Source organism: Mollisia scopiformis (genome assembly GCF_001500285.1).
Source record: "Mollisia scopiformis unplaced genomic scaffold LY89scaffold_2, whole genome shotgun sequence".
NCBI classification, from domain to species: domain Eukaryota; kingdom Fungi; phylum Ascomycota; class Leotiomycetes; order Helotiales; family Mollisiaceae; genus Mollisia; species Mollisia scopiformis.
Genome location: NW_017263582.1, coordinates 1,035,011 through 1,052,247, shown reverse-complemented (window position 1 = coordinate 1,052,247; position 17,237 = coordinate 1,035,011). Strand labels below are relative to the sequence as shown.

The window sequence follows — 17,237 nt, the reverse complement described above, 5'->3', positions numbered from 1 at the left end:
CAGTAAACATGAAAACAACCCGAACGCCAATGCCGCCCTGAGCCGAGTGAGCCGCAACCCAAGAGCACATAAGAGCACATAAGCTCACCGTTAGATTGTCCACAAAGGCAAGACGGCTTTTGAGCGCCCATCTTGCGAAAGGCGAAGCTTGACATAAGGCTTTCAATATTCACTTCTTCTCAATTTCTAATCCAAGTGTGCAATTAGTGAATGTCTTCGGAGGTAGGATAGGTCGAGCGAACGTTTTATTGAATCTGGTATATAACGGAAGATATGTTCGTGTATGAACAAACGCATAATCCTACACCTATGGAAACCATATCAAGGATTAATCGCGGTTTTGAAGCGCAAACTTGACCAGGTCCCGGGGCGTTTGTCACAGCAGACAACTATACGTCTACTCTTCGCTCAGCTTTGAACCCGGGTGTTAAGTCTCATACTGACCTGGTTGTTCACTCACAATATGCCAATCTTGACAACAAAACAACAGTTGACAGCATACAAACGATTGACAACAAAAAATAACTTGAGAACAACAGATATCAGTTCCAGCCACCCATATCCCGGCCCCTAAAGAAAATCACAAGACAAGCAGACCCAGCCGCCATCTGATCCGGGTGATCTGTCTGGTCGTGTGATTATAAACCTTTGACACCTTCAGAAGCTTTGTAAAAAGATTTTCAAGGCAGAGATTCTATCGTTATATAGACGATCGGAAAAAGGTTGACCCGATAGACTTCTCAAACAAGTTTGAAGATTCATTACTTCACCAGTAGTCTTCCTACCTCCAAAGAGCAGATAGCAACAAGTGAATCGGTTGATATCTCTATCAAGTCGCTCTCTAAGATCGAGCAGCAAGCGTTATTCTGTTTAAAAGTGAATCTCAAAGCTCAACTGCTATCCACTCTATGAGCCTCAAGCCATTTTACTCCATTCACGTTGATCGGCGGCGACAATCTTTCTTGAGAGCAATCCTAATGGCATGATCAGTACCTAGTCTTCTACTTACAAAGAGTATATAACGACGTTCAGCGAAGCTCGTCTTTCTTCCTTCTTTATCTCCTTCTCGTCTCCTGTCGCCGCTTCCACAATTGTCTGGGCCGGTTGTGCCTTCAGCTGCATGTCGACCGGCTCCGGCGTCGTTTGTCGAGGTTGGTGGGATGGCGGAGCGGACATGGTACAGGAGGATGTGTTGTTGCCGTTGTTGCTGTTGTCCTTGTTGCGGCGAATGATAGCCTTGTCAGAGTCTTTTTATCTTTCAAAACTGCTATTAAACCTAGCAACTCGGCTTTACTAATGTCAAAAGTGAACAAACCAACATATTGCTACCAAAAATTACGACAATGGAAGTAGCATTTTCTACGATAATGTTGGGCCCGTATCTGGAAGAATGAGCAAATCTTGAACTTTCGAGAGCAGCTTGCCCATACACAACTTTGAGTGACATTTGGTTCAATATGCATAATATCAATACTCCGCTCTACCAAACCAGCCGCTGACGGCAGTCTGTGTATCATCTATGCCATGTAACCATCTACCGCTATGCCTTTTATCCCGAGACAAACACCAAAACGCCGCGCCATCAACCAATTCTGTACACCTGAGCCTACCGTCTGCCCACACCGGCATCATCCTCGTCATCATTATACTCGTCATCGTCATCATCCTCTTCTCCACTTCCATTCTCCTCATCAAATTCAGCGCTCTCGAGTCCCTCGCCTCGAATGCCGAAACTGGCTAGCCATCCGAGAAATGCGATGCCGCCGAAGACTCCCCATGCTAATGCTTCGCCTTTGGGATGTACACGAGTGGCGATGGAGAAGAGGCCTCCTGAGAGGAAAGGACCTGCTGCTCTGCCGGCTGCGGAAAGGGTTTGGGCGAGCCCGTTGAGTGTACCTAAGACTGAGTGATTGGGTGCTGAGTTCGTGATCTACAGGAGCTGATGTTAGTATGTATAGGAGGAGCCCAGAGTCAATCTAGTTATTTCTTGCATCAGTACTTACTAGCAACAAAGCACTTGTCAGCCCCCCCACTGCGGCAACGGTTTTGACAAGCAGCACAAAACCCAACTCGATCCACAACCAGATTTTGCCTGTGCCTAGACCAAACAGAGGACGCGAATCGTTGTAACCAACCCATGGCATCATCATCATGGAGATAAAGAATAGGAATAACCCTGCGCGGTATGTGCGTTTGTTTCCCATCTTTTCTTTCAGCTTCCCGAAGATACCGACTTGGAATACAATTGTCACGATACCTGCAAAGGAGAGGGAAAGACCAATTTCTTCGGGTGAAAGCTCGCGGCCTGTTGGCATTGGAGAGGAAGCGAAAATAGGGTACAGAGAATTGTACGAGATGTTCGAAAGCTGAAATACAAGGTACGTGCTCAGCAGAATAATCGTGTCTCTGTTCAACACTTCCTTGCTTGACAAGTGATTGCCATTGTTGGTGAAGATCTCAGGTATGGATAGAAGAGATTGGCGTTCGCTGTCTTGATCTGAGGTCTCGTCGTCTGACCCATCCACCCCGCCATCCACTCGATGTCTCGAATCCCGATGTCCTCGACTGCGCAGATATGTAGGCCGATGTGATCCACCCGTGAATTGCCAGATCCAGCTAAATAGGTTGCCAACTCTTTTCTTGAGGGGTGGAAGCTCCTTTGCTTCTTCCAAGCTCTCTTCCAGCCAGAATCCCGTGCAAACAAGGTCGATAACCAGTATGACAGCTGAGAACAGATTCGGTAGGAGATATGGATACGGATTCTTGACGCCCTTCCTGAATGGATGTTCCTGGAACACCAGTAACCCTCCCACAGCCGGCCCAGTGATCCCACCAATTCCATATATGACTGGCAGATAAACAAATGCCTTGCTCTGATTGCTCCTGTCCGTGATCTCGCCCAGACATGTTGAAATGACTCCCTGGTTCCCATTGACCAACCCCATGAGCGCCTGTACCATTATAGCCTGCCATAACGTCCTGCAGAAGCCGAAACCCAGAAAGCATGCAGCAGTGAGTATAGTCCCCAGCATGACGACTGGTTTCCTCCCAATGCGATCCGACAGCCAGCCCCAAAAGAAGTTTGTCGCAAACTGTGCCAAGGCGAAGCTCGAAGCTATTGTCCCAACGTACAGTCCTATTTGCCCAACATCGACTTCGGGGAAGGTAGAGGTCATCTCTGGGAGGTATGGCGATATTGAATTGAGTGCTGTTTGTTCTGCCAGAGCAATAATAGCTAGTATCACTAGCTGTTTCGTCGGCAGAGGAGAGTTGTGAGGATCATGATCTCCGTCGCCGCCATTACTTGGAGCATTCGTAGAACCATCGAAGCCACCGGAGCCTGTTGGGGAAATTGGTGGTCGCCCTCGATTTCTCGGAGGAGGTACGGCAAACGAGCTATAGTGAGCTGTTGACGACTTCCGACGGTCCATTCCTGGCGGCATTTGGAGGCCCTTCGAGGCCATTGCTAGGGCCGAGACGAAACGGTAGAAGTTCTGCAATATCTGCGAAGCTCTCGCGAAATGAGATATCCTTCCTGACGATTGAAGGGTCGACGGGAGGTCGTGTGCTTATTGAGCTTGGACGGTCAAACGCGGGGAGCTTTGGAAAGAATGTGAGGATCTGATAATGATGATAGATGAGTGGTCGAGATCAGAAGAGGCATGAGACTCATCCATAATATGTAATAATACTCAGTCCATTGTCAATGGTGGGATGAATGGCTCTTGGTTGTGCAAAAAGCAAAATTTCGAAGTCATGGCGGGCAAAAGCCGAGAACACCCATTTTTGCAGCGAGCGATGATGTCGTTGCAGCTCGGGCAGAAAGCGGCAAAGGCGCCAGCCTCCAGGTTTTTCGCAAGGGGTGTCTCGCCAGACTGGAGACATTGACGTCTGAGGACAATTCAAGGATTATATTATTTCATTTCTAACAACTACCTAGGAAAAGAAGCAATGTTGTATCAAAAGAAATGCTCCCACATCAGACGAACGAAGCTTTCAGGCACTGCAGATCATCCGCTGAGCTCAAACGCAAACGCATCGCAACCCAATCGCCGGGCCCGACGACCACGATTCAGTCGCGTTACTTCCAAAACATCTTTTTCAGCTTCCTTTCTCGCTCATTCTCCAGGAATTCGTCGAAATGAATCGCCTCATGATCAAGTGCTTTGCCTTGATATATTTCCGGTGGCAGGAAAGCGCACTTTTCCCTATCTCGAGCAAGATACCTACAAACATGCATGTGCAGTAGTATCGCGACTCTCTGGTTACCTCGTTCGGTCAGACGCCACTGCTTGGATGGGCTCTCTTCTATAGTAAATCGTTAGGACCTATGAATCAGAATGATGGATGGGAGCATACCGTCTAAGAAGAAGTCTTGATCTTCGGCTCTACCTTGGAAATCCACTTCTGTGTTGAGCCAACCAGAGGTATCGAGCCAGAAAATCGCTTTATCACCTTCCTTCTGAAGCCTGTCGACCACCGAGTGCGTTGCTTGCTCAAGTTGTCCTCGAAATGGTCTCATGATGAAGATTGGTATCCCTACTGCAGCATTCCTTGCTGTGTAGGTGTAACGAGAGTCGATGCTAGTCGAGTACTTGGGATATGCAAGCGTTCTGATCGCCTTGATCATCGATATATACGTTTCTTCGAAGACAACGCTCAATTCCCATAATGTCTTGTTATATTCCTGATAGTGAGATTGGAATGAATCCCAATCGGAGTTACCGATGTTCATTACCTGCGGCATCCATTAGCTCGACAATGTCCAGATCATCTCAGGACACTTACAATAACATCTGGGGTATATTCTTGGAAGATCCAAGCATGAGAATACTCATCTGTCCCGGCTGGACCACTACAAGGAAAATGATGTCAGCCACCACTTACTCGAGTCATGGACACGGCCAACCTCTGGAAGAAGACATCAGCGAGCCCAAATGGACTCCCGCGACCACCTATACAGTCTTCAATCAAACACATGCCGTCCATTCCAATCGTAGCATGATCCGCTCCAAACATGTCTGGCAACAAGGATTCCCATCCCATCACACCGCCTAATATGCCACGAGCTGTCCTGGTATTTTTATGTTTATCACGACCTGCCATAGAGCCAGGAAAATCAGTGACAATCTCTAGCATCTTCTTCTTTGTTGAGGCAGGTGGCAATGCTTGATTTCCTGCTTGATTTCCCGTCAACCATTCGTCTTCATCGACCGGAGTGCCTTCAATAGGCATCAGCTGACCCCCTTCGTCGATCCATAATCCCTCAACTTGCAACGTCTCTGTGGTATGGTCTCCTACCATAGGAGCAATGATGCGGACATCATGGCGAACTGCTTTGTTGAGATTACCTTTGCGGATTGCGACGATCGAGGTGGCGTTGGGAAGCACGATATACTCATCATCATCGACTCTAGCCAACAGAGATATCGGAGCGGCATTCGAAGTGTTCGTCAAGGGCAAGAAGGGTAGAGCCGGTAGTGGCTTTGCGGGTATTGTCGCTGATTGTAGTGATTGCTTCTCTCTGTTGTGGAGGGCGAGCAATACGGTTGCGCTGCCATTCATTGCAAAGTCAAAATATACACCTGGATTCTGGTCAGCTAGACAGCTACCGTCATGTAGTTTCGGAGAGACCACCTGGGAATGATCCATGTTTATGGACCCCATCTGAAGTTGACAACCAGCGACCGACGTACTGCACCTTCAGTGTCAGCAGATGAGTTGTCTTGCAGGTGAGAGTTCCCCACATGAATGTAGGGATGCGTTGAATCGATGAATTGCATGCCATCAACATTGGTCTGGTGGTTGAGAGTCTCCTCATTGCCTGGTATGTTGACCATATACTTCGTTCCGCCCAGTAGTGACCAAGAGACACCGACGGCCAGAAACATTGCTAGCCACAGCGTTCGATTCCAGTTGCGTAAGTGTGCTCTGAAAAAGCTGCGAATGAGTTTCCTATATCCTCTTGGGGATTCGAAGCGATGTGAAGCATGATCCTCTAGACTCACTTCAGACCATGGCGTTGATGCTTCGACGATCTGAGGGCGCAGAGGAGTATTCTCTGGTGTTGAATAAAGCGATCTGTAACTCATAGTTCTGGCCTATTTGCTGCAAGGTAATTAAATACCTAGAGAATGCGGTATGCTTATTGAGTAGTACTCAGATGACTGAATTGTTGATTGCACGTTGAATTTCTGTTTGGGACTTTCTTTTGGCGTGGAGATGATGATGATGGATATGGCAAGTGCGATCCAGTTCTGCCTACCATTCTCATTCAGATCATCAACACGATGTTATTCTCGCATTTATTCGCCATTCAGACCTATAGATCATTGTCTCGCAAGTCATCATACCGACCCGACGAAGAGATGAAGTCTGTAGCTGAAAGACATCTAGACAATTCCATACCACGTGATCGATGTATACAGTCTGATTGAATTCTCATCGCTCCTTCCTTCAGGTTGCAAATCGGCGCGCGTGTCAAACATTTGCCATTTCGCTGAGTTGCTATTCTCGTCTTGATCTCAAAAACGGTGGCTCACACTGTCAAGATGATGTGGCAATACTTAAAACGCCTCTTCTTCCCTGTCGCAGCGCTTTACTTGTGCTCTATCCTACTATCAAGAACCTTCGAGACACCCACGGCACCATTCTGTACCAAGACCTTCACACCTCAAGAGCAACTACACATTCCAATCACTCATCCATTTCTCAATGCTTCACATCATCTCGATTTGCATCAACAAATCGATGTCGCACAATCAAAGCTAAATGAAGCGGATTCGCCCAATAATGGGCCCACTGATGAAAAGATCAGAATTCCAGCCCCAATTCTTGGACTTGCAGCATGTCCTCAAGAGCCCAATCGTTTTACTGGTCATATTCGACTTCCGAATCTCCTTTACAATATATCCATGTCACCAGCTTCAGCATTGTTTGAAGATCAAAGAACATTCTGGAATCCTACCATATTCGCACTTCCACATTGGGCAAACAATCAATATATCATTGTTAACATGGTTGCTCCCAATGACGAGGCATATCGACGAAACGTCATCTGCGAAGCGAATATCTGCCATCCGAAATCTACGAAGTCTACCATATCGAAGGAGAAGTACTGCACTGAAGACGACTTAAGAATCCTAGGACCTAGCGGCGGACTTCGTTGCGTTACAACTCCGCTTGAAGTCAATGTGCCACCAACCCCGGCAGAGAAGTGTGAAGGCATGGAGCAAGTTCTCGCAGATATTCCTGGCTTTCATGACCCGAAATTACTTTACTCTGGCAGAGGAGAACCAATCTTGATGGTTGTCTCACAGCAAGTAGCCCAATGCTATTTGTATGTTGTCAATCATTGTTAACGATTTGAAATTAGGTCGCGATATGCGTGCATTGGACTTTGGGCGATCGACCTGCGAACTGTGTATCCAACCATTGAGGAAACATTCTCGTCATCTCCTAGACGCTTGGGACCTGGTCCTCTCATGACATACCCGACCTTGACAGAGCTCACTCGAAACCCTCCTTGGACTCGCCGATCGTACGAGAAAAACTGGGTTATGTTCTCAACGTCACCGTCCACATCTTACATTCAATACGACTTAAATTCCACTACTCGTACTTTCGCACAGCTTGTCGGAAGCGGACTTACTACGACAAACATGACGGATCCTTTGGAGGAACCTTGTTTGAGCGATCCTACCCCAGAAGAATTAGCCAGCGGCCACTCCATGGCAGATGCATCATGGCACCAAGCCACTCCAGCATTGAAACTTATTCTGTGCGAAAGAGCGAACGCAACTTGCGTTCGTGAAAATTCAAATATCGTCTTCTTTGCCGCAATTCAGAGAAAGCATGTCAATGGATATGGTTTGCCTGTTCGATATGAGCGATATTTTGTTGTTTGGTCTGCGACAGCGCCTTTCAACATGCTCGCAGTCAGCCAGCATCCTATACTCTTTGCAAATGAAACGAATCGAGGTTGGACTATCGAAGAGATCTGGGACGACTCACCGATTGACCTCGAGACGGGAAAGGGAGAATGGGGGCGATTTACCTACACCACAACCATCGCATATGCATGGGGAAGAGAGGAGACAGACATCAGGGAAAAGGGAGTGGGCTACCTGGATGATGAGGTTATTTTGAGTGTTGGTATTGATGATGAAGGTGGTTTGTATGGGAAGGCGAGGGTCTCTGAATTGTTACAATGTCTGAGAACATGTCCAGGTCGAATGTAGGTCGGGAACTTCAACAAGTGTTCAATTTTGCGTTTTTGCCTTTTCCTCTCATGCCCCACGTTCACGTGAATAGCGGCATCTTCCACGTTTTGAAGAGGTCGCTTGTTCTCGCTACCTCAAAGACAATTTGAGGCCTTTCCGAAGACGGGCAACTCAAAGGCGGGCTATTTACTCGCTTACGGTGCGACTTGCAACAGAGTTATTTTCGAGAGTGGGCGGAGGACAATTTGGCGAGAACAAGTGTGATCATTTCTGCGGTACCGGTAGCGACTCGCTTGGGTTGAGAGACCGGCCTTTATTCTGGCCTCCTTCAAGTAGAGGTCCAAGATCAGGAATGATAGTGTAACTTTATTTCTGCAAGAGATTTCAGCAATCAAAAAAGGCTTCTTCAAGAGGTTGAGGTTATGTTTGCGAGGCAACTATCGCCTAAAAGCACCACAACATTCCAAACATTCTGTCACCCAAAGTTCTTCAAAGCGGTACGAACATTGGTTCACATTTGCCCCTCCGGAGAGCGTTAAATATCTGGTTCGTGCCTCCCTTACTTTTAAGCTTGTATCATATTCGCTCCTTCTCTTCTGTCTCCTGCGTGCCTTCCATATGTCAAATGCAGTTTAAATTGAACCTTCAGCATTATCTTCAAAGTACATCTGCTATGAATGGAAAGATATCATTTGTCCATCGATACATTGAAGTCATTGATATCCCTATCGTTTTCAACGCCTCCCAATAGCTTTCACGCACCTCGACATAAGCCATGGACAACATTCACAAGAACGACCATCCTCCTTGCTCGACAACACACATTGTAAGCCATTGCTGGACGTGTAGTCAAGTCACACTATACACACCGGAATCGCTTTGCACGATTTGCAGAAACCCGACATGCAAGGACTTCGCAGGAAATTTACAGCAACAGTCGTGGGATACCTGTACAGTTTGCGGGCCGTTAGCATGCAACACCATCTGGGAGCTGTCGACTTCTGACGAACAAGATTATCTACAAATGCTGCACTGTTGTTGGTGTCGCAATAGCAAGGTCTGCCAACAGAGCGAGTGCCCGGCTTGTGGGGTCAAAGGGTGCTGTCCATGCAGCCAGCTGCATGAATTGACGGAAGATAATGTCGTCAAGATTAAAGACGTGGTTGCGGCTGTTAGGAGCTATGGGGACCGGACAAGTCGAGTTTTTCGTTCGGCGGCACCTTTGGTTACTGCAGACTTTCCCGCAGAGGTTCCTGCAGTATTCAGGATCTGTGATAGCGGGCTGAACATCGTGCGAGTTCACAGTGTTCAAGTGCCACCAGGCCCTTGCATAGATCCACGGGAACTGGTCGTTTCACAGCAGCCCACGAGAACCTATGGACAACATTATTCCATCGAGGCCATGACGAATAAGGCCCAAAAGGAGAGAGAACAAGTGCCGCCACATCTATATTCAACATTTCAAACTCGTACACCCAGTCAGACAAGTGAAACTTTTCTGCAAAGACTTCACCTTGGAGCCGTGGATGAGGGGAGTGTAGTCGAGAAAAAGTTGTCCTCACCTCAGACAGAAGCTACGGTACAAGACCAATCCTTGTTGGTCGAACCTACTGGTCAGCATGCTTCGGCGCTACATAGATTAATTGACGACGATAACTACGAAAAACGAATTGGTCTGCTTCTAATTCTCGGCATTCTGAGCTACGAAAGATCTGGTATATGCCTCGAAGCTGTGACTGTACATACTGATGATAATCTGACATTGGTAAGAAGTAACTGACAGTTTCACTGCTACTCTCATATGTCTAACGTGGTACAGGCGCTCCCAATGTCTGAAAATGAGGATTCTTGGCACGGAAATGGAGAGAAACCGTACGAGCAAGAATACCATCCAGGGAAGACCTCACATAAGGGTTACGGGCCGCAAGATGAGATACTACGCAAAATGCTGGTGGACATGGTCTTGAACCCTGATATCGAGGAGGATATGTGGTACCAAGCAGTAGGAGATCTGCTCGTGCTCGAGGAATGCAGGAAGGCTGCAATGCCACCGAGTCTTAGGTATGGAAGAGAAGAGGAAGAATGGCTTCGCATTTTCGGCAACTTTTAACTCACTCCACCAAGCTCAAAGTAAAATTCAAGTTTCAGACAATGGAAGGCTCATTGCTCATAAGTGAGCATTTGATTGATTATAGTAAGCTTTCTCAATTCCACACTTCAATGATCTCACGATGTCGGTCACCGGAAGCCTTTTAGGCTCGGGGTTAGTATCCCGTTGCTTGAAGTTCTCTCCGAAAACCAGTATGCCGCTTGTGGGCAGGAAATAATTGATATATGGAGTACCTGGTTGCAAAAGAGGCTGGGAGAATTTGGAGCTAACATTGTACCGCTGGAATCCGACATTCTTCTTGGTATAATCCAACACCGCATCCACCAATTCTTGCTCTGCCATAAACCACTTATCGTCCTTGGTTCTTGTACTACTATACCAATTTTCGAAATTCGAAAGGTATTCGTGCTAAGTTGAACTCGGGTCCCAAAGTAGAAGAATGTATATTCATTCAGGGAGCACTACCTGCAGTCCCTTCAACACTTTATAGAATCCAACGTTAGGATTCAGACTGGGATAATGGGAACCTTATCTTCTCCAACAGGTTCTCAAACATTGTTGCTAGTGGATGGATTTGACTCTTGCGGGATACCTTTCGTGACTGCCACGAGCAGAAAGAGTAATGCGGCTAGATGGTCATCGCTTTTGTACACTGCACTCTACAGAGGTGTCACAGAAAGTTTCCTATGAATATTTTGTTTCCATGCTTGAATCACATGACAATTTCCTGTGAACACAAAAGGGACCTCGACTAAATAATACGTTTGCATTCCAAAGAAGGGTTCAAGACATTAACAACTCTTACCAATTTGAAACCATAACAATAACCAAGATGTCAAATTCCCGCTTCAGAGAACTAGGCACCTTCCTCTGCTGCGACTGCGAGCAAGACAACGCTATCGATTTCAACGAAAACTTGCCGAATCAATGTTCATGCCAACATGAGCTCTGCGACGATTGCGGACGTATCCAGGTTCTTCATGTATTGGACAAGAAGTTGTACACAGATGAGGATGTTGAGGAATACTATGATGTGAAGAGGGAGGTTTGGTGTCTCAATTTTGGGATGGAGGATGAGGATGGAGATGAGGATGGAGACGAGGATGGAGACGGGGATGAAGATGAGGATCAAGGGAGAGAGATCGATGTGGTATGAGTGGGATGCGATAGTAGAAAACGAGTCATGATACAAGATTCAGGAAATAAACAATACTAGTGAATAGTTTACTATAAAAGTTGGAATATAAGATAATATTGTTCCAGATATGGTGGGACAATATAAACAGGCTAAGTCCTAACAACGAGGCGAAATTCGAAAGATGAAATAGTGTAAGAACGACTTACACTCTTGTTTATCTGGAATCTCGAAAATTCTAATTTTCCCTCTTATATTATCCTAAAGATTCAGGAACAATATTACCTTGTCCAAATTTTTACGCCATCTCATTCACTACTCTTGTCTCAGAATGAGCTGTAGCCTGCAAAGGATAAGATAAATATCTCTCTGAGACATCATTCCTACTACTCAAATTCGCGTTCCCAAGGTTCGTCTTAGAACTCGCCTGAACGAAATCAGATACACCACCGCTATCTCCCTTTCAACCCGTACACTTCACCATGGATCTGCAGTCTGGTTCTGGGCCATCCTCAAAGCAAAATGAGAATACTTCAAACTATTCGCAACGCTCCAACACGAGCCCAGTCTCCAACAAGCCCGATGGAGCTCTCAAATGGAAAGAGGAATGGCATGTGTATTGCTGCATGTGCTGGGGGAAGCGACTGAAGGAAATGAAGCAGTGGATTCGAAGGGCAGGAGATGCGAATGCGGTCACAAGCTATGTGAGCGTTGCAATGTATCGCATACTTGGTTTCTGGAGGCGGATGGAAGAGGCTGAGGGACTATAGATCAGTGTTTAAAGGAAGTACTTGAAGTCCATTCTTTCAGACTTTATCTTGCGGCTTCGAGTCATTTCTCGAGTTTTGGAGCACATATCCCGTGACGACAGGAAGCTCTACCTTCTCTGTCGAAAAACAAGTGATGCCCACAAGGCTATTCTTTCGTGCAACAAATGCGACAATTCAAGGAATTCTGCTTCAGTGACCCTGCAAGTCGTGACAACTTTGAATCCCCAGATTCCAAGTCCTGGGTGGCGGAGTTGTGTGATTTCGGTAGGACGCCTTCAAAATATATTGCTCCTGACTCAGAATCCGCCTCGGATCACTCGACCTTCTGAATGTAAGCTATATAAATGAAAAGAGTCACTTGAACGATGTGGGAATAACTCATGGGGGTAGAGCAATATATATGTACGCTCTGACAACTTCCTCATGTGGCAGGTTGCACAAGAAAAGGACAAACGCAGAAGCGACTAGGACAAAACAACAAGACACAACAGAAATCGGTCAGACATTACCAATAGATCGATGCAGTGTGTAGCTGCACTAAGCCCTGTCATGTGGATGACTTGCTGCGATTGCGGTAGTGACACCCCGGCATCGATGGAGTGTCCAGGGACAACACATTGCTCGGCTTGTGATCATCTCGAGTGCAACGAATGCGATTTCAACAACGTGCCTGAGGGAACGATGGGAAATCCTTTCGGAATCGAAGAATAATTGACAAAAGTATATCTGCAAACTTCGCGAATGCGAAAGGAAGATTAAAGTTGCGAGAAGCGGAAATGATGAAGTCTACGATGGGCCAAGATGGAGGGGTACCTGGACCTGAGCGGGGTACTTCGGCAGTCCAGTCCGAGATCAGCATCAGGAACACCATCCCGGTTAGCTTTTACATACGCTCGTGCATTTCAAGATGCTTCCCCATGGCACCTTCTCCTTTAAGCTTTTTCAACCTTTATCATGTAACGTGCTGCTGATAGCGGAAGCCGATCGTAATCTTAGGTCGTGCAAGTAGCTATGATTTATATCTCCGTCCCGCCCCCTCGTGGGGCAGATGGCTTGGTGGCGTTGAGATTCTGTTGCCCCTGAATGTCTCTCAACATGGCACGAAGTCAAGGTCTCTCGTTGTTGCTTGCTGCCGCTGCGATCGGATCCGTTGTCTCTCAGAACTCTACAAGTGGATCATACGATGTTTTGCAATATGTGAATCAATTGATCGGAAGTAGCAATGGAGGTACGGCATTCTTCCTGCGAGACGACGCTGGTGTTAATAATATTTAGGGAATGTCTTCTCTGGAGCTACCCTACCCTACGGTTAGCAGTTCTTTCTTCCTGTCCTAGACATAATTAACATAGTCCAGGCATGGCCAAAGCCGTAGCCGATACTGATTCTGGTAGCAACCAAGGCGGCTTCACTGATGACGGCTCCAATGTCACGGGATTCTCTTCAATGCATGACTCTGGTACGGGCGGCTCTCCGTCGCTGGGAAACTTTGCTCTGTTTCCCTACAGTGCATGCCCGGGCGACGATATCGATCAATGTGTGTACCCGAAAAAATCGAGAAAGATTCCATACGTGAACAGTTCTGTAGTTGCAACTCCTGGCTATTTCAGCATCGAGCTTGCAAGTGGAGTCTCGGTAGACATGACAACCACGCAACATACATCACTGTTCCGATTTAAATTTCCAGCGATGGAGGCCGAGGGTAATGCCTCTAGCCCACTCATCTTGATGGACCTTACGGATCTTTCGGATTCTCGCCAAGATAATGCAAGTATCTCCGTTGATGCCGAGACTGGCCGAATGCAGGGAAATGCAAGATTCTTGCCAAGCTTTGGTAGTGGAAATTATATTGCCTACTTTTGTGCGGACTTCTCTGGATCACCGATCCGGGACAATGGAATTTATGCCAACAGTCGCGCAAGCACTGATGTCAAGGACTTGAAAATCTCAAGATCGATCAACGGGTATCCTCTTCCAGGAGGAGGTTTCATTCGCTTCGAGTCACCTGGCGACAATGCGATTCTTGCCAGAGTAGGAGTCAGTCTGATCAGCAGTGACCAAGCATGTTCAAACGCGGAGAGTGAAATTCCATCATTCAATTTTGAGGCAACTCATACTGCTGCTGAGACCGAATGGCGCAACAAAATCAGTCCAATTGTGGTGAACAGGAGTGGGGTCAATGACTCGATGTTGCAAAACTTCTATTCAGGAATCTACAGGACAATGGTCAATCCTCAGGATTACACAGGAGAGAATCCGCTGTGGGAAAGTGATGAACCATACTTCGATTCCTTCTACTGTATCTGGGATCTTTTCAGATCTCAGATGCCATTCTTGACAGTTTTGGATCCTGCTACTGTCACAAAGCAGATTCGTTCGCTCATTGACACCTATGTGCATGAGGGCTGGCTACCTGACTGCCGCATGAGTCTGTGCAAAGGATACACTCAAGGAGGTTCCAACGCTGACAATGTGCTTGGTGACGCTTACTTGAAAGGCCTTTCAGACGGAATCGACTGGGAGCTTGGCTATGCAGCTGTTGTGAACGACGCTGAAAATGAGCCCTATGATTGGTCTAACGAGGGCAGAGGTGGTCTAGATAGCTGGAAGTCTCTGGGTTATATCCCTGTCCAGGACTTCGACTACAAAGGTTTCGGAACAATGACGCGAAGTGTTTCGAGAACTCTCGAATACTCCTACAACGACTTCGTCATCACGCAAATTGCAGCTGGCCTTGGGAAGCAAGGCGATGTGGAAAAATATACCGGTCGCAGTGGAAATTGGAAGAACCTTTTCAAGGCAGATCAAACCTCCTACAACATTTACGACGGCAATGTGAATACCGGATTTGTGGGCTTCTTCCAACCTCGATATCTGAACAAGACTTTCGGATTTCAGGATCCATTAAAGTGTAGCAACATCGACACGAACGAAAATGATGTTTGTTCACTACAGAATACCGGAGCCGAGACTTTTGAGAGCTCGATATGGGAGTATTCATTGTAAGATCTTCATAATGTGATAATGACCTGCTCGCTCATCCGTGATAGCTTTGTGCCCCACGACCAAGCAACCTTGATCACTACTCTCGGTGGCCCTGCAGCATTTGTCGATCGTTTGAACTATCTTCATGATCAAGACATCACTTACATCGGAAATGAACCCGCCTTCCTTACTGTTTATCAATACCACTATGCTGGACGACCTGGTCTCTCAGCAAAGCGCTCTCACTTCTATATCCCCACTTTCTTCCAACCCACGGACGCTGGCTTACCAGGAAACGATGACTCTGGGGCAATGGGATCATTCGTTGCATTCTCAATGATGGGTCTCTTTCCCAACCCAGGCCAAAACGTCTACCTCATCATTCCTCCATTCTTCGAAAGTGTTTCCGTCACTTCACCAATCACCAACAAGACAGCGATGATCAGAAACATCAATTTCGATGCTAGCTATCAGAATATATACATCCAATCTGCGACTTTGAATGGAGAACCGTATACCAAGAATTGGATTGATCACTCATTCTTCACCGAGGGCAAAGAATTGGTTCTTACTCTTGGCAGCACAGAAAGTGCTTGGGGAACTCAAGTTGCGGATCTACCTCCGAGTCTTGGGACCTATGAAGGATTTGGTAACTTCTCCATCAATAGCACAAGTTCAGCAATGCGAAAGAGAGCCGTGAGGTACGCTTCTGCTGATTTGAGTGAGAAGCTGGATTTCAAGACGGGTGGCGCCTACTGGGCTGAATCTGAGGGTTGATTTTGCGAGAAGAAAAAAATACGATTAACATCTGATGCATCGGGTTATACATAGAAACATAATTGTTATAATTTTAACCTTATCTTGAACTCTCTCCACAACCTTGAGCGATCGTTCGTGCATTCCAGCAAGGGCTGTGCCTGCACGCAACCGGGGAAGGTTGTGCGACGTGCTACAACAGCGATAATTCTGTCTGTGAAAACACAGAATAGATGCCGAAGATTCAAAGAAATGCTTGCCGCGGATTTAAGTTCTTATTTTAAGATGTCTGCTGAGCCTTAGGAGCGCATACAAATGTTGAATTTCTCTGCGAGCTCCCCTTTTCCTATCGGCAGATTAAGCGAGGAAACCGTAGAAATGCAAACACGGTAAACCCCGACTTTCGCTGCTGCACGTCGATGCAGTTGGAAGCGAAAATAGGTTTGCGTAGCAACGATAGGCCACTTGGATTGTATCACTGCGATGAGAAGGCGATGTGTAAGTGATAAGTCAACATCAACATGCGCCACACAGACGCAATTTAGGGAGCTGCATGTGACGAGACACTTGGACCCCAAGCAACTACTGCATTAAGCGCTTGAATCATAGGAAAGCGCTTCCAGCGACATCTCGCTGCATCATCTGCACCGAAATACCGGTATTTCATTAACTACCTGAGCAGTCCACATGTCTTCTTTAGTAATCACGTGATTACTTGTCATGTCACCCAGGCAGATGTAAATAGGAATCGCAGCTTCGGGGAGAAGTTCTCTTGAATGGTTCGACATCATTAGAGAAGCAACATTCTATGAGATGGTGGGGGCGATTGAGTTGCTGTGCTTGAAATCATGACTTGCGCCGTAACAGACACCAAAAAACATGACAGCGCGCTTGCTAGTGCTGACGGCCCACGAGTTGACCTGCATTCTCTTCTGCCTTCGAGAAACTCGCAAACAAGTTCATAGGAAAAACCGATCGGATGGGCCATTTGTAGCTGAGCAGAAACCCCTCTGTGTGGACCAAGATATCAATAGTTTCAATCTCGAAGAGCCAACAGCCCACTGAGGCTCAAGAGCATAGCAATGGGTCTCAATAAAGCCCACAACGTGCGCGTCGCTGTCCTTATCAAGTCTTTCGCCGGACTTGGGTTGGATTCTTCAGGGCTGACTTTGTTCTAATGGAGGCCTGTAGGGTTTAGCGAGGCATGGCGCCCCTCTGACAGCTGAAGGATGCGTAGACTTTTTCACAACATCCAAAACAA

At 46.8% G+C, this 17,237-nt stretch overlaps 6 protein-coding genes across 6 annotated transcripts; 4 read left to right on the top strand and 2 right to left on the bottom strand.

Annotated features, from left to right (window-relative positions):
* Positions 1 to 1,135: 1,135 nt before the first annotated feature.
* On the bottom strand, positions 1,136 to 3,936 carry LY89DRAFT_777095 (MFS general substrate transporter). The gene is made up of 2 exons (XM_018222109.1): positions 2,004 to 3,936; positions 1,136 to 1,930 (listed from the first exon to the last, which is right to left on the bottom strand). Exons 1-2 carry the CDS (start codon positions 3,462 to 3,464, stop codon positions 1,607 to 1,609), a joined length of 1,785 nt encoding a protein of 594 aa, XP_018077679.1. The 5' UTR covers positions 3,465 to 3,936; the 3' UTR covers positions 1,136 to 1,606.
* Positions 3,708 to 6,092, bottom strand: LY89DRAFT_755212 (uncharacterized protein; the record flags this gene model as incomplete). Its single annotated transcript, XM_018221344.1, has 7 exons — positions 3,708 to 4,308; positions 4,360 to 4,738; positions 4,789 to 4,855; positions 4,910 to 5,238; positions 5,368 to 5,522; positions 5,638 to 5,695; positions 5,880 to 6,092. 7 exons carry the CDS (start codon positions 6,090 to 6,092, stop codon positions 4,082 to 4,084), a joined length of 1,428 nt encoding a protein of 475 aa, XP_018077678.1. The 3' UTR covers positions 3,708 to 4,081.
* A 459-nt stretch (positions 6,093 to 6,551) lies between these two features.
* On the top strand, positions 6,552 to 8,486 carry LY89DRAFT_663774 (uncharacterized protein; the record flags this gene model as incomplete). The annotated part of the gene is made up of 3 exons (XM_018212724.1): positions 6,552 to 7,339; positions 7,376 to 8,236; positions 8,336 to 8,486. 3 exons carry the CDS (start codon positions 6,552 to 6,554, stop codon positions 8,484 to 8,486), a joined length of 1,800 nt encoding a protein of 599 aa, XP_018077677.1.
* A 990-nt stretch (positions 8,487 to 9,476) lies between these two features.
* LY89DRAFT_777092 (uncharacterized protein) lies at positions 9,477 to 10,377 on the top strand. Its single transcript, XM_018222108.1, has 2 exons — positions 9,477 to 9,987; positions 10,042 to 10,377. The coding sequence occupies exons 1-2, from the start codon at positions 9,625 to 9,627 to the stop codon at positions 10,330 to 10,332; spliced, it is 654 nt and encodes a 217-aa protein (XP_018077676.1). The 5' UTR covers positions 9,477 to 9,624; the 3' UTR covers positions 10,333 to 10,377.
* Positions 10,378 to 11,164: 787 nt separating this feature from the next.
* LY89DRAFT_755204 (uncharacterized protein) lies at positions 11,165 to 11,497 on the top strand (the record flags this gene model as incomplete). Its single annotated transcript, XM_018221343.1, has 1 exon — positions 11,165 to 11,497. The coding sequence occupies one exon, from the start codon at positions 11,165 to 11,167 to the stop codon at positions 11,486 to 11,488; it is 324 nt and encodes a 107-aa protein (XP_018077675.1). The 3' UTR covers positions 11,489 to 11,497.
* Positions 11,498 to 13,184: 1,687 nt separating this feature from the next.
* LY89DRAFT_635573 (uncharacterized protein) lies at positions 13,185 to 16,055 on the top strand. Its single transcript, XM_018211451.1, has 4 exons — positions 13,185 to 13,465; positions 13,513 to 13,545; positions 13,593 to 15,237; positions 15,286 to 16,055. Exons 1-4 carry the CDS (start codon positions 13,321 to 13,323, stop codon positions 15,995 to 15,997), a joined length of 2,535 nt encoding a protein of 844 aa, XP_018077674.1. The 5' UTR covers positions 13,185 to 13,320; the 3' UTR covers positions 15,998 to 16,055.
* The last annotated feature ends 1,182 nt before the right edge of the window (positions 16,056 to 17,237 follow it).